This window comes from Salminus brasiliensis, chromosome 1 (genome assembly GCF_030463535.1).
Source record: "Salminus brasiliensis chromosome 1, fSalBra1.hap2, whole genome shotgun sequence".
NCBI lineage: Eukaryota > Metazoa > Chordata > Actinopteri > Characiformes > Bryconidae > Salminus > Salminus brasiliensis.
Window position 1 is genome coordinate 46,979,257 of NC_132878.1, and position 27,130 is coordinate 47,006,386.

General features: G+C 39.6%; 1 protein-coding gene across 2 annotated transcripts; it reads right to left on the bottom strand.

Moving 5' to 3' along the window:
- Window positions 1-3,531: 3,531 nt before the first annotated feature.
- coq8aa (coenzyme Q8A, genome duplicate a) lies at window positions 3,532-26,138 on the bottom strand. Of its 2 annotated transcripts, none has more exons than XM_072680209.1 (15): window positions 26,032-26,138; window positions 21,437-21,614; window positions 20,734-20,991; window positions 20,285-20,351; window positions 16,283-16,357; window positions 13,233-13,358; window positions 10,827-10,912; window positions 10,545-10,685; window positions 9,861-9,942; window positions 8,966-9,059; window positions 7,647-7,788; window positions 7,022-7,129; window positions 6,462-6,527; window positions 6,254-6,340; window positions 3,532-6,168 (listed from the first exon to the last, which is right to left on the bottom strand). In XM_072680209.1, the coding sequence occupies exons 2-15, from the start codon at window positions 21,593-21,595 to the stop codon at window positions 5,875-5,877; spliced, it is 1,785 nt and encodes a 594-aa protein (XP_072536310.1). In that variant the 5' UTR covers window positions 21,596-21,614; window positions 26,032-26,138; the 3' UTR covers window positions 3,532-5,874. The 2 variants fall into 2 exon arrangements, with proteins under 2 accessions (XP_072536310.1, XP_072536300.1); XM_072680199.1 differs by having other exon boundaries at window positions 20,734-21,066.
- Window positions 26,139-27,130: the final 992 nt, after the last annotated feature.

Sequence of the window (27,130 nt, forward strand, 5' to 3'; positions counted from 1 at the left end):
CACGACAACGACCAAAAACATACAGCCAAGGAAACAAAGGAGTGGCTCCATAAGAAGCATATCAGGGTCATTGAATGACCTAGCCAGTCTCCTGACCTCAATCCTATAGAAAATCTATGGAGAGAGCTGAAGCTTTGTGTTTCCAAATGCATGCCTAAAAACCTTAAGGATTTGGAGATGATCTGCAGAGAGATACTTATTTCCTCCACTGTGTATATATACACTGCTCAACACTGATTGACAATCAATTTCACATGCTGTTGTGCAAATGGAATAGACAACAGGTGGAAGTTATTGTCAATTAGCAAGACACACTCAATAAAGGAGTGGTTCTGCCGGTGGGGATCACAGACCACTTCTCAGTACCTATGCTTTCTGGCTGATGTTTTGATCACTTTTGAATGTTGGTGGTGCTTTCACACTCGTGGTAGCATGAGACGGAGCCCACACGGAGCCCACACAAGTGGCTCGGGTAGTGCAGCTCATCCAGGATGGCACATCAATGCGAGCTGTGGCAAAAGGGTTTGCTGTCTGTCTGTCAGCATAGTGTGCAGAGGCTGGAGGCGCTACCAGGAGACGTGGAGGAGGCTGTAGGAGGGCAACAACCCAGCAGCATGACCGCTACCTCCGCCTTTGTGAAAGGAACAAAAACAAGAGGAGCCCTGGCAGGGCTGTGACCTCCAGCAGGCCACAAATGTGCATGTGTCTGCACAAATGGTTAAAAACTGACTCCATGAGGATGGTATGAGGGCCCGACATCCACAGATGGGGGTTGTGCTCACAGCCCAACACTGTGCAGGACACTTGGCATTTGCCAGAGAACACCAGGATTGGCAAATTCGCCACTGGTGCCCTGTGCTCTTCACAGATGAAAGGTTTCACACTGAGCACACGTGACAGAGTCTGGAGATACCGTGGAGAGCGATCTGCTGCCTGCAACATCCTTCAGCATGACCGGTTTGGCAGTGGGTCAGTAATGGTATGGGGTGGCATTTCTTTGGAGGGCCGCACAGCCCTATATGTGCTCGCCAGAGGTAGCCTGACTGTCATTAGGTACCGAGATGAAATCCTCAGACCCCTTGTGAGACCCCATGCTGGTGCGGTTGGCCCTGGGTTCCTCCTAATGCAGGCCTGAATCCGATTGAGCACATCTGGGACGTCATGTCTCGCTCCATCCACCAACGTCACGTTGCACCACAGACTGTCCAGGAGTTGGCGGATGCTTTAGTCCAGGTCTGGGAGGAGATCCCTCAGGAGACCATCTGCCACCTCATCAGGAGCATACCCAGGCGTTGTAGGGAGGTCATACAGGCACGTGGAGGCCACACACAATACTGAGCCTCATTTTGACTTTGACTGTTTTAAGGACATTACATCAAAGTTGGATCAGCCTGTAGTGTGTTTTTCCACTTTAATTTTGTGTGTGACTCCAAATCCAGGCCTCCATTGGTTAATAAATTTGATTTCCATTGATGATTTTTGTGTGATTTTGTTCACCTTTCATACAGTCTTCCATGAGATGCCATTCTTTCCTTGGCTTCAAGAAGGCACTATTGACTCCCAATGTGTGTTAGCCCCTCTATCTTTGTAGCAAGGCTGAATGTCAATCATCTGCATTTCAAAAGAGGGGAGTCTGTTGGGTTCCTCTTTTTATGACTGTTCTATTGACTTAAGCTGGGCCCCAGTGCATTCCAAGGAAAAAGTGTTTGTGTTAGCGAGTTGGGGCCGGATGTCTGGTTTAACTCGCAAACAACCTGAAAGGTTGTTATGAATGTAATCCGGGGTCTTCTGCTACAATTAAATTAAATGGTCATTTAAAAGCGGCATTAAGTTTTCTTATGTTGTATTTCTATTTTACATTAAAATTAGTTGGATGATCCAAAACATAATGACAAATGACAAATATGCCACATAGAAAAATAAGGGAGGGACAAATACTTTTTCATTTATCTCTGTAGCATATAGAATTATCCTGGTCCAATTTTCCATTCACAGAGTATCTAAAGGTATAGGTCTGGTACATTCTGTGTAATCTATGCTAAACCAAAGATGCAAGGGACTGACTGCTTTTTTCAAGGCATCATACACAATGAAATGCAAATTGTAGAACATTTTTGGTCATGCTACCCAGTATTTTAGATGTCCCAAAGTACTTGTTAAATGTAGGATTTCCCCAGTTATTTGGGGTCATGTATATTATATTTTTTATCACATTAGTTTCACTAATCACATTAGTAAAAGTGCTGTTGCATCTAATAACGTATGAACTGCTGTAATTACCTTATTGCCCTGTGTCTATGACTAAATAATGGCTGCACTGATAACTAACAGGAGTGTGGTGTGTGACAGTTTACAGTTTACAGCATCAAATTAAAAACAGCTGAAAACAGAAATTCATTATAAAGATCTGTAATAAAAACATAAACTGTAAGTATGTGTTTTTTCGTTAATCCACTTTCACTATCTACCGTCACAAATCGATTTTTGGAGCTTGGGATGTGGTAACACAAAGGTAGGAGTTACACTTTGTAACGTCTCCCGCTGCTGGCCTCAATGGGGAGCTCATGCATAAGTCATAAGGGTGAAACTCCACTCTTTACCTGAGGCTCATCTCGAGAACACAGGTGCTGTTCATTAATGGATTGATTTGGACTCATCTTAGCACATCAGTTTGCAGTGTTCTTTATGGTAATGTCACTGTTTCAATACCTGTCTTGTTGTTTTGTTGTTTTTTGTCTGTTTAGTTCTGTTTCCTGGATTATGGAATTGTCTGTGTTACTGTGGACCTGCCTGTTTTCTGACATCTGCCTGTCCTGACAACAAGTAGTGTTTTAGTGCTAATAAAGTCTGCCTCAACCAGTATGTTACAGATGACTTCACCGTTGAAGGTTGCAGCGAGGGACATCACTCCCACCGTCTCCTCGTCACCCCTTTACCCTCGCTTTGAGCAGTGGGGAGTGCCTGTGCTATCTGGCCCACTTTTCTGAATCCAGTCCGAGGAGGACAAAGTAGGTTTTGTGGTTCTGCTTCTGCAGGGCTTTGCCTTAGACTAGGTGATTCAGATTTATGACCATCACAGCAAGGCTATGCACCTCTTTAGTCAGTTCTGGCAGTTTCTTGAGTCTGTTTTTGCCCCAAAGGAGGCATGGTGTATAATGGACACATTGTGTGTGAATGAAGTGGTGTAGCTGGAAATAACGAAATGGGTATGGAGAAGTATGAATTTTATGGAGCTGTCTCTAAACGGACAGATATGCCCTCTATAAACAAGTCACTTAATTTGTCTAGCAGAAAGCGGAATCTAATTTAGCTGGACAAAATTAATGAGTATTACATATAGGACCTTGTTAATTAAACTTTTTCTTGCCTAAAACTATTATCATTTCGACCCAGTTGTTGCATGATCATAAAACATGGTAATTCAAATTGGGAAAAGCATTTAATTTAAATAAAACTTACTGAAAGAAGTAAAATATCTGTATAAATGAAATCAGTTAGCAATTTGCACAGAATCATGAAAAAAACAAACAATTAAAGTCAAGTCAAATTTATTTGTATAGCGCTTTTTACAACTGTTGTCGTCACAAAGCAGCTTTACATAATTAGTACTTAGTAAAAGACAGAGACAAAAAAGAAATAACGTAAGACATGAAAGATCAAAGACCCCCCAGTGAGCCTGATGGTCGGACTGGTAGGTGGCAGCTGGTCTGACGCAGGTAGAGTGGACCTCAGCGGGCAATCTTCCAGCAGGTCGGGCTGGGTGACCATTTACTCAGAGAAGGTAAAGAGTTAGTTCTGCGAGGATTTTATGGAGATCAGAAGTTTATTGAGGTTCCTGCTGGAACAACCTGACAAAAGTGCATTACAGTAATCTAGCCTTGAGGTAATAAAAGCATGTACTAGCTTTTCTGCGTCCTGTAGAGATAAGGAGTTTCTTAGTTTGGCAACGTTCTTAATATGCATAAAGGCTGTTCTACTAATATTGGCTATATGTTGCTCAAATGATAAATTGGAGTCAAATATGATGCCAAGATTTTTAGCTGCTAGACCAGGAATAATGGAAGAATCAGTCAAGTCTAACATTAAATTTGAAGTTTATTTCTAGTCTTTTGGGCCTAAAAGAAGAACCTCGTTCACTGTCACTGTTAAGGAGAAGGTTATGTGACATCCAGAGTTTTATATCCTTTACACAGTCCTCCATTTTCTGTAATCTAAATTTATCATCAGGTTTGGCTGATATATAGAGCTGTCATCTGTATAAAAATGGAAATTAACGCCATGTCTGCTTATAACTGAGCCCCGTGGTAACATGTATAATGTAAATAGCGGTCCTAAAATTGAGCCTTGCGGAACTCCATATCTTACTTCTGTGTAATTTGAAGATAATTTTAATAAATAGATAATAGATAAATTTATTTTATCTTTACAAACTGATAGCGTCCCGTTAGATATGATCTGAACTACAATAGGGCAGTTCCGGTGATTCCAACCATTTCATTCCAACCAGCCTTTCTAGTAATATAATATGATCTATTGTATCAAAGGCTGCACTAAGGTCTAGTAGGGCTAATAAAGATACATAGCCTTGGTCAGAGGCAAGAAGGAGATCATTTGTAATTTTCACCAGGGCTGTCTCTGTGCTGTGATTGGGTCTGAATCCAGATTGAAATTTCTCATACATGTCATTTTTACTCAGGTATAAGCAGAGTTGTTGGGCCACAGCCTTTTCTAATATCTTGGATATAAAACAAACAAAAATAAAAACAAACGACTCATAAGCAAACGATCTTGCATAAGCATTTTTTCCCAAAAAATTTAATTTTCCAGTATCATCATCATCATCAGGAGCCTTTGGTAACAACACATCAAAGGAATATTGAAACCGGTGTTTTCCAAAAATTCTGATATAAGGTCAGTGCATGACTTGCAGTGATTAATGCTATGTCCGAGGAGCTCACACCTAGAATTACTATAGGCATATATTTAATCAAATACAGTTACATCATAAACATTGCCATTGTTAATATTCTGCTGTTCCAAAATTTACCAGAATATAAAAACAGGAAAATCTGAAGCAGGATTTTCAATAATGGGTGTTTCAATTAATGCATGCAAATCCTGCAACGTACGTCTAATAACACTGGACATTGGTCGTCCACATGACTGAACAGTCCATCATCTTAATTATACATATATGCACATATCTGTGAAGCTGTGTAGCTATCTACAAATCTTTAAGGGTACAAAAATAGATTTTTTTCTGGCCAAATCTGTGCTGATGATTTATGTTTCAAAATGCCGGTGAAGAAACACCTTAATGGGTTGTCGGTAACATTCTAGACACATTTCCCTCTCCCATCCCCCCACCCCCTCCTCCCCTCCTCTTGTACAACTTGGGCCTGGCTTAACCTGCAAGTTTGTGCAATAAGCATATGTGAAACAAAAACATACTGATCTTACTCAAATATATATATATATTCAAACTACATGTCAGACTTAATCCAACAAGCAGGAAGAGCATCTTTTAGAGCTCCGTCAACATGCATCCTCAGCATTAGAAGCAACCAACATGGTTATGGTTTCTTAGGCACGATACACCCTCTCTGTATCCAACTGAACAACAACCTGACAAATGCGGTCAAAAGAATAAAAGCCACACAAATCACTGGATAATGTACCCTATTAAGCAAAACAAAATCATAATTGTTAAGTTTATGATTTCGGCTTGGGCGGGTATGAGTTAGGGGAGAAAGTGCTGTCTTTGTTTACATTCATAAGCCGAGTCGCTGGCCAGACACGAGAAGCTCGCCTCTGCTTTTGCCCTGCCAGACTCCCAACATGCTGCGTTGTGACTGGCCACAAGGTGGGTGTCCGTCACTGACTTGGTTCTTTCTGGCGTTTGCTCCAGTAGTTGCTGTAGGCCTGCTGGAACATGGTCTTGCAGGGAAGCTTGGCGTTAAGACGCGAGCAGATGAGGAAGGAACCGCCCATCTTGCGGTGCAGGGAGTAGGTTTCCTCGGGTGGCGGTGTCAGGCGCTGTTTCAGCATCACAGGAATCAGGTTGTGGATGCGCTCAGTGGTGCTCTGAGCGCCAAAGTTGAAAGGTTCGCTTGAAGCGAAGGCCTCGCCCAGGATCATCACTGCGTCCACATGTGCATTTACCATAGCCTGCAGCAGAGAATTAGCTTGCGTCATAGGTGAAGAATTACAGCACTTGATATCATTTAGATATGTGTGGTAATGGTGTTCCTACCTTGGATTCATACCCAGTGAGAAACTTCATATCTATAGAGCGCTTCAGCACTCCCTCTCGGTTTCCCTCTGCTGCAGCCTTGATGACCTGTTAAACAAACAAGTTGTCTTTTTCTGTGTATGGTTGTCCCCCCCCCATCTGTACATACACACAATCATAACTGATGAACCCATGATTAACTAATTTACCTTTTAAAATAAATTCTTACCTCTATATAGACATCAGTGAAACTTTCATCAAAGCCTCGTGTTGCACCAAAGTCCAACAAGGCAACCTACAAATTCCAGTGTGAAAAAATGAGCCATACATGACTTGTCATGTCACTTATTTTGCTCACAGACTGAAATGTAGGTATGATATACAAAACAATAGACATTTAAAATATGAATTGAAAGAATGTATACTGTACGTATACTGTAATTATCGGTTTATGTTAGTTATATGCCTCTAGACTGATCACCTTTTTGTGAACTAGGCATTCTGAATATTCATTTAATACCTTCTAAAGGTTACAAAATGCTAGATAGCTTTTGTTTTTAGTCATGGAATAATATTCAACTAGGTTCATCCTGTCTTTTATACAGCTTCAATAAATAAGTTAAAACCTATGAAGCTGAAGAAGCTGACATTTTTAAACTTTAATAGTGATTAAAAATTTTAAACAATAGTATATTTTTACTACTTACACAGGGCAATAAAGAACAACTTAATGATCGTATTTCAAATTCAGTTTCATTACACAGTATGGAATGGCAGTCAGCTCCTTACCTTGTGGGTTTGAGGGTCATAGAAGAAGTTAGACCAGTTGGGATCTGTCTGCATATACTGAAACTCAAAGAGCTCCCTTAAGCACAGAGTCAGGATGTTCTCACAGATCTGATGGAACACAAGTGCATTGAAGCAAATATTTAGAATTTGTTGCTGTAATGACAAACAAGTATTGAAGCATTGCTGTTCCTAAAAAAGATTATACCACCAGATGGCGATATTGCACTGGGGAGAATAAAAATGTAGAAAATAAACAAACAAACAAATAAATAAATAAATACATAAAATTCAATATAAAAAGCTTTTTCCTCCCCCTCTACTACACATACTGGATATGGGAAGCATGGTTAGTGTCATACACAAAGTTATCGAAGTTTTGATAAAATATTTTCTATGCAATAGATACCCTTTCTATGAAACATTGTCCATCAGTCTTTTAGGAGTCATCTCTTCTACATGTAGCCTATAAAGTTTTAATTGAATACAAAATTATTGACCGGCTAATTGCTTTAAGTGTGCAGAGCGTGCAATAAAGGTTTTTGTAATGCTCATCTCACAAGAAATTTTCATTCATTTTTTAGTATGGTTAATCATCCCTTTAAGTTGATCAGATCAGCCTGCACACCTCATTTTTAAGATCCTGAGAGAGGCCCTCAGCCTGGTCCAAGGGAAAGCCAGGCACCAGCTCGGTCGTGAGGACATGCTGGCTGCTCAGCTCGTCGATCACGTCAGGCACGTAGAAAAAAGGGTGGCCTTTCAGTAACTCCCTGCCAAAAAACACAGCTTACAGTTAGTGGAGAAAGGCCCGTGCCATGATGCCAACAATGATGCAAGGTGCTGACTCATTAAAACTCAGGCGGCTGGAAGTTTGTTTTGTTTTACAAGGCTCAGGAATCTGCACTTAGTTACAGGAGAGATAAGAGTGACAAGGGAACTCTTCACATTATTTATTTATTTATTTATTATTTATGTATTATCAAATTTGACATAAACCAAACAAAAACATGAGTACAGTAATATGATAGAAACACGTCACAAAACACAGATTAACATCCTACAGTCAAAAAACACAGACCCAGCAAAACAATACAAAGTGGCACAGAATGAGAATGAGGATTGTTTAAATCACTTCTGCCAACTAGTATTAAGTGTTTGAATAGTAGACTGAAAAAAGGAAGGGGGGGGGGGGGGGGGGGGGCGCAGAACAAATAAAAAAAAACAGTAGAAACAGTCACTGTGGAATTTGCAATACTATGGCACATAACTGAAGAAAAGGAACACTTCACATGGCTTCAGTTCAAATACTACCCTCTTATGGCTCTAGCTCATGCCCTAGTCAGTTTGAAACCAGGACACCCAGAGTTGGGTTTGTGGTCACCTTTCATACCTAAAGGATATAACTTTAACGATCTAGAACATTATTTATTTGGTTTACATCCAAAAAAAGGAGTAAATGGAGTGGCATTAGGGTGGAGACTTTGAAGGGGCTGGCATTTGGTAGCCTTGTTGTCACCGTTTCTTAGTTCAAGTGTAACTATATTTACCATCTGGCAACTAGCACACACAGTTCCTTCACATCAAGTCATCGAAACTCAACACCAGCCCCAAAAGCCAAACGGGCTATTCTTAGTCCTGAGCTGTGAAATCACAGAGGGTCATCATTCCACAAGTGCACACTCATTCTGAATACTCCAATGTTTATTTATGTGCAAATGTTCCTGGGGGGACACAAAGCCATGAAGCATAGCTGGAATGAACTTAGTGTGGCACAGATCAGTGAAGGAAGAGTCAGCAGAGTTTAGCTGAAGTACAGTTCATGACAAACAGTAGCAAATGGCAACAGAGGCAGTCAGTTTTTCAGACAGGTTAAGAAAAATGGAAATCATTTATATGTGGAAAATATGACAAACAGCACTGAATAAGGTCCCCTGGTGGTTAACTCACTTGAATTTGCGGGCACACTTGGCCTCCCTTATATAGTCACACTCCAGAGCCAGCTCCCGACGCATCACGTCTATCAAGTGCTCTGGGAAAAGGCCTGATTGGGCAAACACAGGCAAATGGGAAATAGGAGACATAAGTATTATAATAGATAAAGACATATTAATATAGAGGAGTCTAGCTAACTATGTGCCAATTGAGGGTTACATATTTACATTTTGTCTTCAATTACTCATTCAAATTAATTATGTCTCAGGCTGGCTTTATATCTTTTTCCCCCCTCTCACAAACATACACTACATAACAAGGTTGTGTTATGAGAAGAAACAAAGCTAAACATGTACATACCATCTGATGGGCCAGCATGATCCATGAACTAATCAGAGCTGTAGCACTGGCCCTGAATATAATATCAGCTGAATATTCTGAGACACACTAATTGTGTATAGAGGCTTCAACATATGTGACACAGTGCATGTGCAAAGCAGCAAAGACAATGACTTCTCTCAGTGTTGACTAACCCTATCTGTTCACATGCTACCAGAACTCCCCACGGCCCAGTGGCTTTGGGTTTCAGAACAGCTTCTTGGATCGCAGATGCACTAACTTAGAACAGTGAACACACCCAAAGAGACAATATGTTCTTCCCAGGAAACATCAGTTCAACATACAAAATGTTCTATCTATAGTTTCAACCTGTGAATCAGTCAATGACATTTTATTAATAAACACTATGACAACTACAACATTACTCATAGGGAGAGCAAACCATCAAATTAAAGTGAACTGGTATACTGCACTATACAGTGCTATACAAATGTTTAGACACTCCTGGCCATAATACACAATATGAGCAGGGAATTTGTAAATACTAAATACTAAAATGCCTTCACCTCACCTTCAGGCAGGGCATTGCTCATACTAAGGACAGCCATCAAGTTGTTTACATCACTGTTGATGCTCTGTGCAACTCCAGGGTACTACAAAACAAGATGCAGAAAAACATAGCACATTACTGATTTATGGCATCTGCATATAGATACAGCAAAAATGCACAAAAATAATCATTACAGCAGTACTTTTACTGACGGATCTCAGTCCACTGGCCTGATGCATGGTAAACTCCTGCTAATTTTACTGCCCTGCAGGGTTAGCCCTAATCTGACAAACCTGATCCAGGTAATGAAGCCTTTCAGAAGCAATAGGTGTCTTGAATCAGGGCTCTAAGGTTTTAGATCTCCATGTCCAATGTTTTTCCATAAAAGAGCTTTCCTAGTATAACACTGTGAAAATGCCAACTGTCCTATTCCTTACTTTATTTAAAGCAATATCTAGCATTGTTTGGGTAACATATGCCTAGTGTTAAGCTGCCAGTTCCTTCAAATAATAAAAGTAAACTAAACCAACTACTAAACTACTGCCAAACAAGCCATTATAACTACATTTTATTGTTGTGTCATCTGGGTACGTTCTTCTCATTCAGTACTGAACAAGCAATGTTGCGATTTTAGAGTTCTGACCAAAGGTCTGGGTTTTTACTTAAAGCATACTACCGGCTTTTAATCTCTCTGCCTCTGGTTACCTGGATCTTCATGGCAACCTCTCGACCATCTTTCATCCTGGCCAGATGCACCTGACCAATTGAGGCAGCAGCAAAAGGCCTCTCCTCAAACATTTCCAGTTTGTCCTTCCAGTTGGGGCCCAAGTCACTGTTCAGAGCTTTCTGTACACAGAAAATTGATCGTTTTAGTCTTCCTGTAAACTGTTCAAAGCGAAGAATTATTATATGAAAAAGATTATCTAAAAGTTTACTCTGTACAAGGCAAATGATCTATTATCAACGCATTATTCAAGCAGCCCGTACCGTCATCTGTTTAATGGGCATGAAGTCAGCACTCTGACGGACCCGCTCAAAGATCTTAGCTAGCTGAGGATTGATAAAGGCATCATCTGAAAATGGAATAAGAGCAATGTATTATCCAGTATATTGGCTACATGGCTACAACCAAACAATATGAAATTACTGAGCTATCAACATTGAGGGATTAGGGAGGAAGAGATCCTGGAGTTAATGATCCTTCCCCCCAAAACTTTCTACAGGGGTGCACATTTCACTTAAGCTTTAAAAAAAAGAAATTACGTAAAACAATAACACAAACTGTGATTAAATTTGGCAGTAACATCAAGGCATATAATGTCTGTACCTTCTTATGTATGTACATCTGGGCGGTCATGTCAAAATACAGTTATTCTATTGTCAAATATTTTTCAGCACATGTTTGTAGTCACATGATTACTGCCTTTGTTTATATATGTCTGACCAGATGTTGAAAACTACAGAAATGCAACAGTAAACTGACAAGTACATTACTGCACAGATGAAAGCGTAAAAGACAAACTTCACTTTTGATAATTTTGTGAAACAACATGAATTAAATCACACATGCTAAAGCAAATGAGAATATTAAATTGCAATGCAATTTATTAAGAAAACGACAATCATTACTAAGCTGTTTTTATCACTACTGATGATCTGCCAGTAAGTTGCTTGTGAAATCCTACTGTTAGTTTGCAGTTGATTTCTTTGTTTAAAAAGGTAGGGACTGAATGTAATCCATAGGTTTACAAAATCACCACTAAATGTTACGCTATCCTCTCTTCACAATGTATGAAAAAGAAAAAATAGGTTTGTATGAATAAATTATGTATAGAACAGACAGAACAAGTGCTATTTAATCCTGAAACTGCATTAGGCTCTCACAGTGTAAGAGGAAAACTGTTCACATTTTCCTCAGAGTATCTAATTATACATTGCATATGTTCTTGTTAAAAGAAAGCATTGTGTCCTGTGTAGATAGGGCCTGCATGTTAATGTAGAAGCTGCATGAGAGAAAGAGGTTAGGTCATACTTCTGTGTTCTGCCAAGGGAAAAAGATCAGAGAGACTGAACCACAGAGAGAGGGAGAAATAAACACCAGAGCATCACATACATGATCAGCTGCTGAGAGTTCATGTAGAGCCAACTTAGGAACAGTCAAGGTCAAGGTTAAGATTAAACATATTCAAGTTTCTAACTTCCTCAACTTTCCTCAAAGCAAAAATGCCTTAATTTTGGCATGTTTGCCTCACCTCAGAAGTACAGTAATCTGGAGTGTCCTGTTGGTTTGCAGTTATCAATTTCACCCGTTTGTTACGAATTCATATTTGGAATTAAGTGCAAGTGCTCTACATTAACCATCTAGGACAACCTTTTGTGTTCTTTTCCATTAACTATAGCCATAAACAGTTTACATGAACTTCTCTCAACTATTTGCTTATAAAAAGCCTACAGTCATGACTGTGGGCAACAGCCAATCATTCCACGCCTTTCGGTATGGTGACTGGTTTATTTTAAACTCAGCCCATGCCAGGACTGTCACTGTCGCTCACTGAGCTGTTCTGGTGTTCAGTGAGTGAACTCTTTGCTGGACAATGCCAGAAGCATGCCATCGATCTGTCCCATTCCTTCCCTTAACATGATCCAGAATTTAGCCACGGCTAGCTGTCTATCATTTACCCTGTTGGAGGTGCAAAAAAATTGCAGTGTTTATTGACAGAAATGCTACCTTCAGATATTATGCCCATCAATGAGAAGAGAAGGACGATAAGGGACCACTGCGCTTCTGATTCTCCAACACACATGCAGAGATGCTTCTCATGTCTATCTGAAATACTCCACATGCACATACTGACGACCGCTGCCAAATCAAACGTCAAATAAAATGTTGGGTCGAGTGTCAGAGACTGTAAGGCTCGAGTGTTGCAGCTGACCAAGAGGGTGGAGTCATATTGCTGGGTCTTACAGCAGTGACGAGGAGCAAAATGGTTTAGGGTGTTGAGGCAAACTGGGACAGATGACCGTGTGAATCATTTATGCTAAGCCTCGAGAGGGTTATTATTGCCCCCTACCTAAATTTGTATGCCAATTTAGAATGATGTGTATAAAATTGTCACATTTGGTGAAAATATGCTCAGCATTTTCCATCACCGGTGGCATACATCTGACCGGTTTTATTTATTTAAAATCATTGTGATGAACATACACTACATCTTCTTATTGTGCAAAAGTACACAAGTCATGGCTCTGTTTGCAGAAATGCATGTCTTTTAGGGGTGGTTCAATGAGGGTGGGTCAGGGATTTCACATTGTTTACAGTCAGATCATAAGTTAATGGGGATGAGCAGAGTTTTATGAGCGGGAGATTATTATAAATAAAACAGGCTCATTTACCTTGAATGCTGAGCATCTGTCCAAGTTTAAGGGCTGCTCCGCGTACTTTGCATAACGTCCTCACAATGCGCTCAGCGTTGGCCTCAGACAAAAAAGGGCTGGAATCTAGGACAGCCTTTCTATCACCTAAGAGGAATAGAGACAATTACAGGACAATTCTGTTTCAATTAGGGATGCACAATGGTACTGGAATCATGCGACTATGATCAGTCAGATATTTGATAAATAAATAAACAAAATTATTATAATATTTTACTGTAATCCTAATTTAGGGACATTTATTTCACATATTTTTATTTAAACTTATGTCTGAGACACATACATATGAAATACTGTATATTGGCAATTTATCAATCTAACAAAGTGCACTTTAATGGCAAGGTATGTGCAACAAAATCTGGATGCTGCTCACATGTGGGGCCATCTTGAGCCTGAATTACACATGGAGCAAGTTCACCAAATTCAAATCAAAAGTCAAATAAAATATATTTGCGCAGTGCTTTTTTTACAACTGCCAAGGTCCCGAAGCAGCTTTACAGGAATCAGTAAAAAAAAAGTGGGAATGAGACCTTTATTGCAATTTATGAAATCTCTCAATTACTCAATTTTCTATAATGCTTAAAAGCTTATGTACGTGTTTTACTATGTAGTTAAGCCTATTTTTTCCATTTTGTGACCTTTTCATTGTTTGATTACTTGTAATCAAAATATTTGGCTGGATGTAGGAGTGTAAAGGTACACATCTCTGTTCAGTCCCAGGAAACAGTGTAGAGGTGTAACATTTTGGTGAAATACTTGCTTGTATTGTTGTTTCAACAGAGGAACAGGGAGTGATACGAAGAGAAATAAAAACAAGCGTCTAGACCTCAGTGAGAGGGAGGAAAACATGACTACAGTTACCATAGAAATACTCCTAAACCACTACAGTTCCCAGAATACCATGCAAATCCAAGGCTTACAGCTTAAGGTTTAACATTGTTCTATTTAATTGTTAAAAAAGGAAATTCAAACTTCATCCTTGGTTTTATCTTTAGTTCATAATATGGCCTCAGAAGAGGTTATTCATCCCTCAGGAAACAAAACCAAACAAACAATGGTTCCTGTTGCTACATTATCTATATAACTGATCCTATTTTAACAGCAAAAGTTAACAATTTACCCTTTTAGTAACTGCATATACAAAATTTCAGAATAAATTCTGACAAAAATCTGACAATCACTCAACGGCACAAAAGCCCTAATAAGGATGGAGACCGTTTTTGGGCTGCAGGGTAAATAAATGCATGATCATATATATTTTCAGGATCATCAGTGTTTAATGCTTAATGCTTCCTGTGTTAGTTATCAAAGACCTTGTGAGCCAGGTAGATTGGATAGTTAACCACCTTAGCCACAAACAATAGATTTTTAATTCTTACATTGCAATAAATAAAATAGTGCAGTAATAAACACTAGTTCAAAATCTAAATTAGTCCCAAAACATTTCTACTTCTGTGGCTTCTACCACTGTCCAGTGCTCAACGGATTCTGTGGATTCCTATAAGTTCCTGGGCACAATAATCTCCAAGGACTTGAAATGGGACTGCAACATCAGCACCATCATCAAGAGAGCTCAGCAGAGGCTGTACTTCCTGCGTAAGCTGGGGAAGTTCAACCTGCCCAAGGAGCTGATGGTGCAGTTCTACACCGCCACCATAGAATCTGTCCTCACCGCATCCATCACAGTGTGGGGCAGCTCAGCCACCAAACACGACACCCACAGACTGCAGCGCATCATCAGGTCTGCAGAGAGAACCATCGGTGTGAAGTTACCCTCCCTACCGGACCTGCACACGGCCAGAACCAGGAAGCGTGTAGAAAACATCGTCCGTGATCCGACACACCCTGGACATCACCTGTTCCAGTATCTTCCCTCAGACGTTTCAGCCAGTTGAGGATCAAGACCTCCAGGCTACAGAGAAGCTTCTTCCCACAAGCCATCACACTCATGAACAGCTGAACATTACAACACTACTTTCTAAACACAGTCTACTATACACATACATCCTATCCAGATGTTCTCTCACTCTTCTTTCTCTGTACTGCACTTTATTTATCTGATAGTGTCACAGAACAATCTGTACTACAGTCTCAACCAGTGACTCCTCTGTTCTCCATATTTATATCTATTTAATCCAGTCTGCACTGTTCTTTACTGCTGCACTTAGCACTTTACTTTAAATATACAATTCTGCACATGTTAAGTTTACAGGTGTGTCTGTGCGTGTATGTCACTGTGTGTGTGTGTGTTTGTTACTTCTGTAATGTCCGTTATCGTGCACTGTGAGCTAATGTAACCAAAAACAAATTCCTTGTATGTGTAAGCATACTTGGCCAATAAAGTCCGATTCGGATTCTGATTCAATCCACCCCCTCTGCATTAGCCTCTGTATTCTTCACACCGCCCTTCATTTGGTCTCTTAAATTATTACACCTGGTTTAAAAATCATGTTACAGCTGTACTTTACATGCATCCTTAGCATCCATGCATATTTTCAGTCTTATCAGACAAGCTGTATTTTAACAGTGAGGTAAAAAATTACATACATTATTTTTGTGACTTATTACTCAGATTACACATTCCAGTTCACAGGACCAACATGTCTGGGTATTCCTGTTCTACTCTTCCTGCTCTGTGTGTATTAAGAGACAATGACTGGGGTGTATATTAATCTGTGCCATGATGACAACCTAATTTAGGAAAGCTGTGGAAAGGTCAGCTCAACAAAATGTGTTTGCTCTGATTCTTTTCCAACAGCTGCAGCGGTTAAGAGGGGGGTATGGAGGGCTCAGCATCTCACCTCACCCCAAGTGGCTTAAATGAAAGAAATTGAAGAAAAAAAAAAAGAAAAAAAAAAGCTTAAACTAATTTAAGGCCAATGATGTAGTGGTTTAAAATTAACCAACTGACATATTTCATTATAAAAAAAAAGAGAAAAAAAGATAATTAAATGAATGAAAATAATGAGACCTCAAAAGTCTGAACCAAGCGGGGAGGAAAAAATACCTACCGTTTTTATCCTCTGAGCGAAGGCTTTTCTTTGCTACTTCAGCTAATGCGCCAATGCCTAGTCCCACCGCCAGGCCTGTGACAAGACAGAAAAAAGGAAACACAGCCTCTCCACATTAAAATGAACAGATGAAGGGAAATAAATATTCTTCAAGCAAGTCTCTATGATTTGTAATTCTCTGTACTGGTCACTTTCTCAATTTCAGTTAAACTGTAATGTAACTTAAATTCTGACATCAGTGTGGCTCTTGAGGCTCATTTTAGTCTATGGTTTAAACAGCAGAGCTGAACAGAAAATACTCTAAACAGGACAGGGGTGGGTGTTCTCTCTGTAAGTAATATATATATTTGAACACACACGCACGCACGCACGCACGGCGTAGCATAAAAACAATAACAAGTTTCGCCTTTCTCCCGTCCTCCACCGACAGTTGCATGTTATGTAATCGTGAGGTTATGCAACATCCCTGGTTTGTGAAATTTAGGCGGAGCTAAAAGCTTGTTGTGAACTGATGCAGGCAGCTTCTGCACTATGCAGTCAAAACACACAATCACTGATAGGAAGACAAAGTTATCCTAAACTAATCTTTAACTATAAGTACGTTTATTAAATTGATCTTAGGAAATTGGTAAGTTTTTTTTATAGAAATAACAGGTTCATTCCTGTATTCTTGGTTTGGCTAGTGGGATAAATCAGTTATGGTAAATAATTAAATCACAGTGCTGTTTGTTTAGTTTGGTCTTGGCCAAACAGAAGTAGCCCATGGACATCACCTGTCCTCAACTGTCAAAACACCTCATTATGCTTCTGCAATCTGCTTCCTACAATTTAATATTTCAGACAGTCTTACATACTTGCAAAAACAAGGGTAGATCCACAAAAACTCATTGCAGGCCATATGTTCATCTACATTACGTTACACATTTGTCTGTCTAATACCACAGAAATTTTTTCTATGTGACCAAAGAAAAAAAGATTAGATCTAGGATCTGGGCTTCTACGTCGATAGGCAGGGACTGTGTGTTTGTTTAGGCTTGACTGGATATAAACCATATTTAATTACTCTATTTGGACATTATTTTAAGCACATAAAAACTACTCTACTTTTTTTAACAGCTCAGCCATATTTGCACCCATGTGACTCATTCACTGCTCTGGTCGCGAAGCCCATTAGCTGCCATTTATTGGTGATAAAATGCACAGAAATAGTAACAGAAGAAAGTGCTACTTGTTAGCTGTAACATGATGTGATGACTTTGTTTGCTACAGAATCATATGTGATTCCAGAAGACAAACCTTAGTAATAAATGTTGTGATCGAGTCTGTAATTCGCTTTACCCTTTTCCGAGTTAGGTGGACACTTTGACAACGCTTGTTTGATGGTCCTTTGGTTGGCAGCAACGAAAAACGCCTGGTTGTGGTTGCCAACCAGAGCCAAAGTGCTTCTATCTTTTCATGAGGTGCCGGCCGGATTTCTCATTAATATATCTTGTCTATCTGTTATGCACATTACACAGATAGCCTGCTGGACTTCCACACTTCAGAGTTCCACCTTTTGCACCATTGCATTAACGCAATTTTAATGGTTTAATGCTGCTGTATTATTAACACCAATGTTTGCAAACAACCAGCATCAACCAACTTGAAGCATGTAAACAAACATGGATGAAGATAATGATTACAATAAAATAAATCCCACACTACAAGTTTGAAGTTTAAACAGTGCAACCTCATCAAATTTCATGGTTAATAAACTGTCCATTATCCTCAATGCATCGTCACATTCTTGCACTGTTATCACGATAGGTTTCGAGGGCTTGTTCTACCCAATTACCTCCAATTTTTTAAGGAAATGAAGAATGGAAACACATGGTGATGGATGTTCCTTAAAAGGCACAGTATATCCACATTTTCAGACTACACCATAACACTGAATGAACTCACAACACAAGTTTGTTAAGGTGAAACCAAAAATTAATGCTTCAACAGGCCAGGGCCTCAACCTCAACAGCATGTTGGACAAAGGACATCTTGACCAAACAGCAGCTACAACATGCCATTTGTAAAGGGCAACCTTTTTAAGGGCTCACGTCATAAGCCACACCAAAGTCAAGGTGGTGACCTTCACACAACAGACACTTGCCATAAAAAGTACAACTACTAAGCATTGGTTTGTCTTTCAATCAAGACCAGCTGCATATCAGCTGAGAAGCCTAACTCAACTTTCTTACAACCACTGCTAGCCAAATTCTCACCATACATGTCCACAGTGGGATAACTGGGGACAAAGGTTCATCAGCAGAATCTATTCAGTATACTTCTTTCTCAGTTTATCCTGCTTTTGTTGGAATAACTGTCTCTACTGTCAAGGGGAGGGGGGGGGGGGGATGGGGGTTAACAAAAAACAGCAGCACTGCCACCAGTGAGCGAACGTTCTGTCCCAACAGCACCTATATTCTTGCTACCCTCTGCACTCTGTTTGGAAAGCTGTGAGGAGGATCAGCACTCAGATTTGGGGGGGGTGAGATACCATGTGCACACAAACATGCAACAAACAAACAAAAGGATATTGTGTCCATTTAAGTCTATCAACAGTAAACAGGTGGTGCTGAGTGTACTTTCAAGCCCAACTGAGTAATTGGCAGGTTTGATGACCTCTGACCTCTCTGAAACAGAAAGAAATCACCTAGCATTCAGGCCAGTGGTAAGTGCCAGTGGTAAGTGTCCCCTGGTCTTTGCTATACACAGTAGTAGCCAAGTGCAGATCTCATATAGATGATTGTAGATTTACACAATTTTACAATCAGGACCGTCTCTTGAAACTATTTCAGAACAACTGCAGATTACAAGATTATCAACTGTACATAACTTGTAGCCTGTATTGTATGACGCAAACATGCTTCCTTCAGCACACTGGCTTTCCACATGTTACAAGTAGAGGTCTTGCTCTGTTTCCAGACCTAAATATCAAACAATTGACATGGACTGGATTATTAAGTGGACTGGCCTTGTCCATACAATATTCGAGGAGTCATTTATGTCAATATCAATACTGATATAGGATCAGTTCAGATGCATCTCCATTTAAAAGTTTGGTTTTGTGCCAGGAAACCAAATTCAATTGAACAATCTGGCCAAGAGTTAAATACCCAGCCACCAGATAACTGAAAGCCCAGTATCGCCATTACATGTATGTCCATGAGGAGTATGTACATTTGTATGCAGGTATTTTATGTTGCACAAACAATTACACTCAAAATAGACAATGAAGTATTATTCAATACAAGATCACAGCAGCAATTTGTCAATACTGAGAATGACGAAAGTCTTCCTATTGCACATTGCGGCACTGCATTCAAGCCCAGGTCATTTTCCGAAGAAAGCAGATGTGCATTCTCAGCTACTAAACTTCCCTAGGTAATCCTAGGGTCAGCAGCCTAGACTATGACTGGTCAACATACAGATTAAGGTCCAGTCTTTAATCTGCTCCTGCCCTTGTCATGTAAGAAAACATTCTGAGCATAGGACAGACTTGTGCGCTAACCGCACACTGCAAAGACACCAGATGGGTCAAGTAAACAACTGAATGAACTAATACAAACATTATATATATATATATATATATATATATATATATATATATATATATATATATATATATATATATATATATATACACACACACACACAGAGTTGTTGTTTTTTTTGCTTAAACAAACGACCCCTTTAAAAGGTTTACTTTGAAGAACCCTGGTGGCCTTGTGCCATTAAAACAGGTTTGACATGGGAAGAAATAACTAATGCTTTGTGTAAATATTGACCCATGCCTGAGTGGGATGCTTCAGTGATGCAGGCAAATAATATTTGGGACAAAAGCTTATGTAATATAGTTGATCAAAGCCATTAAGCATAGATAAGCTAACCACAAGACAAGGACCAATCATCTGGTGCTGTGGCAACTACAATTTGTTTGCAAACAAGTTAGAGGTCAATCTGTCTTACCTCCGAAATTGGCCAGTCTTCCCAGACGCGTTACAGGAACCTTCCGCTCCCTTGCCCTTTCGCTTAGCTGAAAACAGAAGATAGCCTTCATATCATACAGCAAACGCTGTGATTCACAAATTTAGGCCATGCTTAAAAGACACTCTGCCATTTAGATCTCTGCCATCTCAAAATTGTTGTTACAATTATATGGTCAGATTATGACTGTTTTCTATAACATGTATTACCATCATCATTATTATTATTATCCCCCCCCCCCCCACTTGTTCTCACCTGCTCTACATATCGGTTTCATACAGCACAAAACTTCTTTGGTATTAGATACACCATGTGTACAGGTTAGTATGTAAAGCTAAATTGCTTAATTCCTGCAATTCTCTAACACACATGATCTATTTAGAACTGGTTACAAATGGGTGATGACACATTATGAAATACAGCTTCTGTACCATTTGTTTATGGGCCTTGCTGCCACTTCGCTTGGCCTCTCTGGCCTTGTCAATGTCCTCAGCAGTTAGACCACCCACAGAAGAGTGTTCTTGGTGATAGGATCGTGTCCCAGTGAACTGCTTGGTAGGGTCCTTGTAGCCCTCAAAAAGATTAGATTTGCTTGTGGGCTGGTTGTACGTTCTGGCCGTACTCATGGTAGCATTCCTGAGTGCATCGTCGACTGAGCCTCCATGTTCCACACCCTCAAAGCTGTCCTCCTGGCCGGAAAAATCATATGTATTGTCTATATTTGCGCTGAAGTCTGTTGCAATCTGTTGCTGGCCTGTAAACTCCTATAGCAAAATGTAGATCAGAAACAATGCGTTATACATTGCACTTATTTACTTCAAATGCAAATAAATAATAAAAATAAGTGTCTAATAAAACTAAATTTAGAGAGTAACAAACCAGCATTATTTTATCCCCATCATATAAAATTGCATCACTAGATTAAAAAAACAAAACAAAAACAACAACCCAAAGTACACGGTCACATTCAACAGTTATTATATTATAATTACAAATGATTTAAACAGTCTCAAAACCTAGCTCTATAGGAAGCTGCATGTCTTTGCTCTGCTTGTGACTAACAAGGCAGTTAGTGGAAATCAGGTTAGTATTATTTGATCTATATCAAATAATATATGCATAACATGGGCTCACCTGTATCTTCTGCATGGCTACGCTCATGCCTTGTTCAGCGGTCATCTGCATGTTTTGGGCTACAGCCCCTCCACTTCGCAGCATGCTGGTCTGGGTCCCGATCACGGCCTGACTCAGCTTGGCCAAGCCCCTCATCAACAACAGCATATCACCTGCCATGGCGCGTGCTCCCTCACACCTAGGAGAGAAGTAAGTTTCTGAGTCAGGGACAGGGACAGGGACAAGCTTAAAGACGTTCTGCACCATTCTAGGTCCCACTTTAAGAGTGCTTCTAATACTCCATCAGATAAATAATGTATCAGCTTTTGTTTCTGATAACAGCAAATGTATGTTATTTTTCTTTTAAGTTCACTGGAGGCCTACAGTTAAAAAGTCTACAAAAAATGTTTGTGTATTTTACATTGCAAAAAAAAAGCTAAACAAATAGTAGCTGCACTAACTCTCTGGGCTAATGACAGGAAACATTGCAAGGTTAGATGAGCAGCCTAAAAGAAAGCCTTTGTAAAAGGCAGGCTGTAACAGAGGTTTTTTTGGGGTGTGGGAGGTGAGCCATATCAACAAGGCTGCTGCCAACTCGTTGCCCAGTTCAGCAGATCAACACTACCTGGCCTGCAATTAAAACACAGCTGTTATCACTGCTCTTCTCAGCCAAAAGATCACAACAAAGGTTAAACACATTTTATGATATGAGAGGTTTAGACTCTTACTATGTGACTGACATACACAAACTAAGGACACTTGAATGTGACTGACCGAGAACATGTGCTATGTTCACATAGAGTATATTTAGTTGCATTGTGGAAAACCATGAGTAAAAATCTTTTATTGTTACAGTACTTTATTTTATGACAAAATCTCACTTTACACAGGAAGTTAAAATATTGCCATGTAAATAAAAAAAAATGAATCTCATTTATAATTTCCTGTTCCATTGTGAACAAACATGTGGTTTTAAATCTAGTTACCATTTAAACTTCCATCTGTAAAATTACCTGGTACAAATAAAAACCAAAAGCAATAGGTCACAACTGACTACAAAAAAATGAAACATCTTGTGTTTCAAAGCTTAAGTCTAACCATCCCAAAAATAATGTCAGAGGAATCACTATCTCTGATTTGAAAGAAGCAGGCGGGGCTTCTAGCTCTTCTGCATGTCATTTGCATATGCCACAGTCAGATGCCAATCAGCTTGACCAAAGCTTAGCATGGCATGTTGCCAACTTGCTAAAGGCTTAAAGCTTAAGGTTTCAGAGTCAAACTCATGCTTGAGAAATTTGGTTCTGTTTATCACTGCATAGCCCATGTATGAGTCCATGCACTAATTCCATTGTGCGCAAGAAATGCATGTTTCGCTACACACCTAATTACACTGATTTAATATTTATATCTGCAGAGTAAGCCCTGCTTAAAATTCACCCTGGGATGGCACAGTGGTAAAGCTAATATGAGCATTTTGGTTTAAAGTTCCAGGTCTGTACGCCAGACCTTTCTTTGTTTTAAGCCCACTTTCTGACATCAATTCTTAGTGGTTTCACCTGATTACATAGAAGCTAAGGCATTAGTTTCAGTAATTATGATTGATATTTTAAATCAAACCTTGGGTGTGAATCTTATGGCTGTGTGTTAGGTGTGTTGGCTTGGTGGTTACCAATTTACAGCATTTCCACCAGTATTCCTAGATTTATTGGAACCTTGTTGCCAAGGCTTAAACAATTGCCAATTTGCTGAAATGCTAAAATTTACCCAATTTTACTTGCATTTCAGTGCTTGGACCCCTTGTTCTGCCGCAAGTGACTATATATTTGTTCTCTCTTCCTCTCTCTCCCTCCCAGAGTTGGGTTTGTTAAAAAGTTACCAATCACAGAACATATTCCATCATTAAAATGAACTGGGGCTTAAATGATGTTATGCTTAGAACTATTTTGAAATCACAAAAGTACTTTTTGATAGCTAGCCCAATAATAGCATGCTAACAGCAGTTGCTAAACGGCCATCATAGCTTTAGACATTTTGTTAAAAGCCATTGCTGGGCTGTTAAACACGGTTTATATTATATGTTAGAGAAGGTTTATATTAAACAAGGCTTCTATGTTAAGGCATATTATCTGCAGTGCTGAAACAGGTTCCTTTATATAAAAAAAAAAAAAAAAAAAAAAAAAAAAAACTGTACTAACTGGTAAAAGTAGGAACACTAACTGAAGCTGCTGAATAGTGCACTCAATGCCCAAGTCAACACTAGATTCTTTTCAGCCTGCAGATTATGGTTAGGTACAGCCTAAGTGTTTTCTTTCTCCTCTCCAAGTATATCTTTTTCCTACATGGGCTGCAAACGTGCCCAGGCAGTATACTGGCACATATAAACAGATGTTTCCTTGTACATGGCCATCATGGAAAAGATGGCTCTCATTTTGTTTTTAGTTTTTTGTTGTTGTTGTTGTTGTTGTTTTGGCTGTCATAACAAAGTGAGTGGCTGACAAGGTTCAAGTCCAGATATTCAACTGCCATGTAAGAACAACTCCAGATAAATCTGCCCACATTACATACTTTCTAGCTCTGTAGACCTAAACAAGGCCCACCAATGCCAGTTCATGCTCAATAAACGCTAAGCTTCACTGTTTTGTGTATTTTTGCAAGGGCTTAGTTAGTCCTGACACTCCTGAAGACTTGAGCATCTTCATCTTGCTCTGGACAGGCTAACTCAATAAAAAGATTTATAACCTTTCTATAGGGTTACAACTGTAGCAAATGCAAATAAAATACCAAACTTTTAAAACAGTGGACCAAAACATTCTTAACACTGAAACACTGGTTAAACTAATTTGTCCAACAACAATATATCCAAGCACATTCTTGATTTGTAGTATTTGCATTACAGTTTTTGATACAGGAAAAAGGAAAATTGGTGTGGGAGGGCAACATGCTACTGATAGATTTTCATCTGGGGAAGTGCTGTGGCATGATTGAACAGGCCCTTGCATTTGTTTAAGGCATTTCTGTCATACAATCTGCAAAGCACACTGTCTGGAAAAAAAATAATCTTACTTCTGAGCTGAGCTTGCCTGCACATTATAATTGAGCAATGTTCTCTACCTAGAGATCCGTTACCCAAAAACATAGCACAGTCTCCATTTGTAATACTGAGGAGAACTTAACTATGAAAGCATCTTCACCTACAAAACATAAGCCACTCCTCCGAAACATTAAACTGGCAATTAGGCATTAACTAGTCATTTTAACCATGTCTGGGTTGTGACGTGTAGGAGAAGCAATGTTGAACAACAGATCATGAAAAAACAGATCTCATAAAACAATGGCATCTCCGTGGGCAATCATCCAGAGGTCATGCTAATGCAGGGGAAACAAACAGTTAATCTACGAGACAGCCAATCACAGAGCATGTGTGGAGAAACACCCATCTTCTTCCTGTTCTCACAGACCCAGATTAGTGTTTGTAGACGTAGGGCAAGATATGGTGGTTTATCAAGTCGCAATCACGGTTGATACTGCACCGTCAGGACAAAAGGAACAGCTTTAAAACTCCTTATTAACGTTCTGTCCCAGATCAGCTTGTTCTGACCGGCAGCACGATGCAAACAAACAAACAAACAAATTTCCATCACACTTTAAAGCACACATGCTCGCTTAAAGCCAAACACTCAACTGTGTGTCAGAAGCAACGTGGGGCATGTAAACATTTCCTCTGACCCTTCTGACCGCCGCACAAGATACAATTTGCACTGGCACTATTGTTTACAGACACTTTGCACCACTTACATGTTCTCGATTAAATTGTGTCAAATCTGATATTCTAAGATACTTCATGCATTTTGTCTGCAGAACTGTTCTCTTAACTATACGAATTGAACCTTTAATACAAAATGTCTGTATTAAAAAATGTTTTGCTTCTGAAATCCTTTCCACGACATCAGAACAGAACCTTCGGTATTTCTCTTATCTATCCAATCTTCTTGCCAAGATCAGTGCTCCGTGTGTTGAAATACAAAACAGCATGCATCCACGCCGCAATCTCGCCTTGAACTGACCTGACGACTCCTTAATAACGTAACAACGTAATTTATATATCTAGCTACTATGCTTTAGTATATGTAGTATATAAGTGCAGATATTACAGTTTAAATCCGTAGTGGCACTGGATTTACTGTACAAAAGCAGTGACCATAGCGCGTCTTGGACACGTGGCCACCAACCGTTACTCAGAAATACTGCCAAACATGAACTTTCTGCCAAACACTTGTGAGGCGTCAAATCAGGAAGGAATAAACGTGTGTCGCGCATGCATGCCACATTTCAAATGAACAACTAGTCAAGAGGGGCAAGCTAAGCGAATTTGTTAGTGTTGTTACCTTGGGCGAGTATAAAAACACTGTTGTATCTGAACTTTTAAAGCTGACTGTAGGTTAGCACTGTGGGCTAGGGTTAGCTAACGTGCTGAAGGACGCTGCACCTTCCAGTGCACGATGGAAAAGAAACACGCTCTCCGTGCTCGCTGATCTCTTTGCAATCCTATTTGATTTCGGTCACTTCTGACATCAAGAAACAACTGTTAATAAACTGACTACGAAACGGTTACTTACCTCCACTGTTTGCGAATATGAAGCTGTTCTCTCCACGTTGTATCCCAATCAGTGTGACTGCTCTAGCACCATGAGCTTCAGGAGCGATGTTTACTAACTCTGTAGGCCGTCTAGACCTTCTGCTCCCGCCCATGTCAATGTACTATTGGTCGTTCAACCGAGGTGACGTTCTCAGTCAACGTGACTTCTAAACTCCCATTGGTTCGTTGTGTGGAGAAAATGACGCACCCTTTCCCTGCACATCCTTACACCAAGTAAATAGGGCATTCCTCCGCGAATAAGCTTGCTGTGTTTTAACCCCAAACGAGGGCCTCTGTACTCTACCGAGGGTGTGTTTGTGTGGTTTTCTGCGAGTTCAAAATATCACTTCCTAGAAATTGTTTAATGTACATATCAGTGACAGAACTTTAATTGCTTTATTTGGAGACTCCAGCTATTGTGTCATATGTATACCTAAAGTAAAGGTAAACAAGTCATCTAGAGTGGTTTAACGTTAAATGGTGCATTGTAAAGGACTATGGAGGTTACAGGAACCAGTGGACGCGACTTCTGGTCATTGTGTCAAAACCTAATGAGACCAAAATGACTTTCAATAAAATAATTTAATATTGATATACAAAAGGTTTATATAGAATGGAGCCTTTCCCTTAAAACAGCTCTGCGTGTTTAGATGTAAGAATGCAGAATATGAATATGCAGAAATGTAGGAGCCGTCTTTTTCTATTTGAAAAATAATCTGCTGTATATTCAACCTCACATTTCTGTCTGCATTAATGAATAAAAAGTTTTTGATAACTCGTTGCTGACATCTACTGGTAAAAAACTGCTTGTAAAAGTAAGCTCGTAGGTTCAAGTGTGTAATCACTTTGTCTTGTCAGCTACACATTCACTTTCAACATTTTAATTAAAACTGGAACGTAAAATAAAACAACGATTTATTTAACGGGGATGATGAGCCAGTATTCCTTAGATATGTTTACATATGTGTTTTCAGTGCCAACCGCCAGGGGGCGTACATGTCCTGTGAAGACTAATGGTGCACCAGCGCTTCACTTCTTCAGATTATGTTATTGCGGATTCATTGTTTGAATGTTTGTCC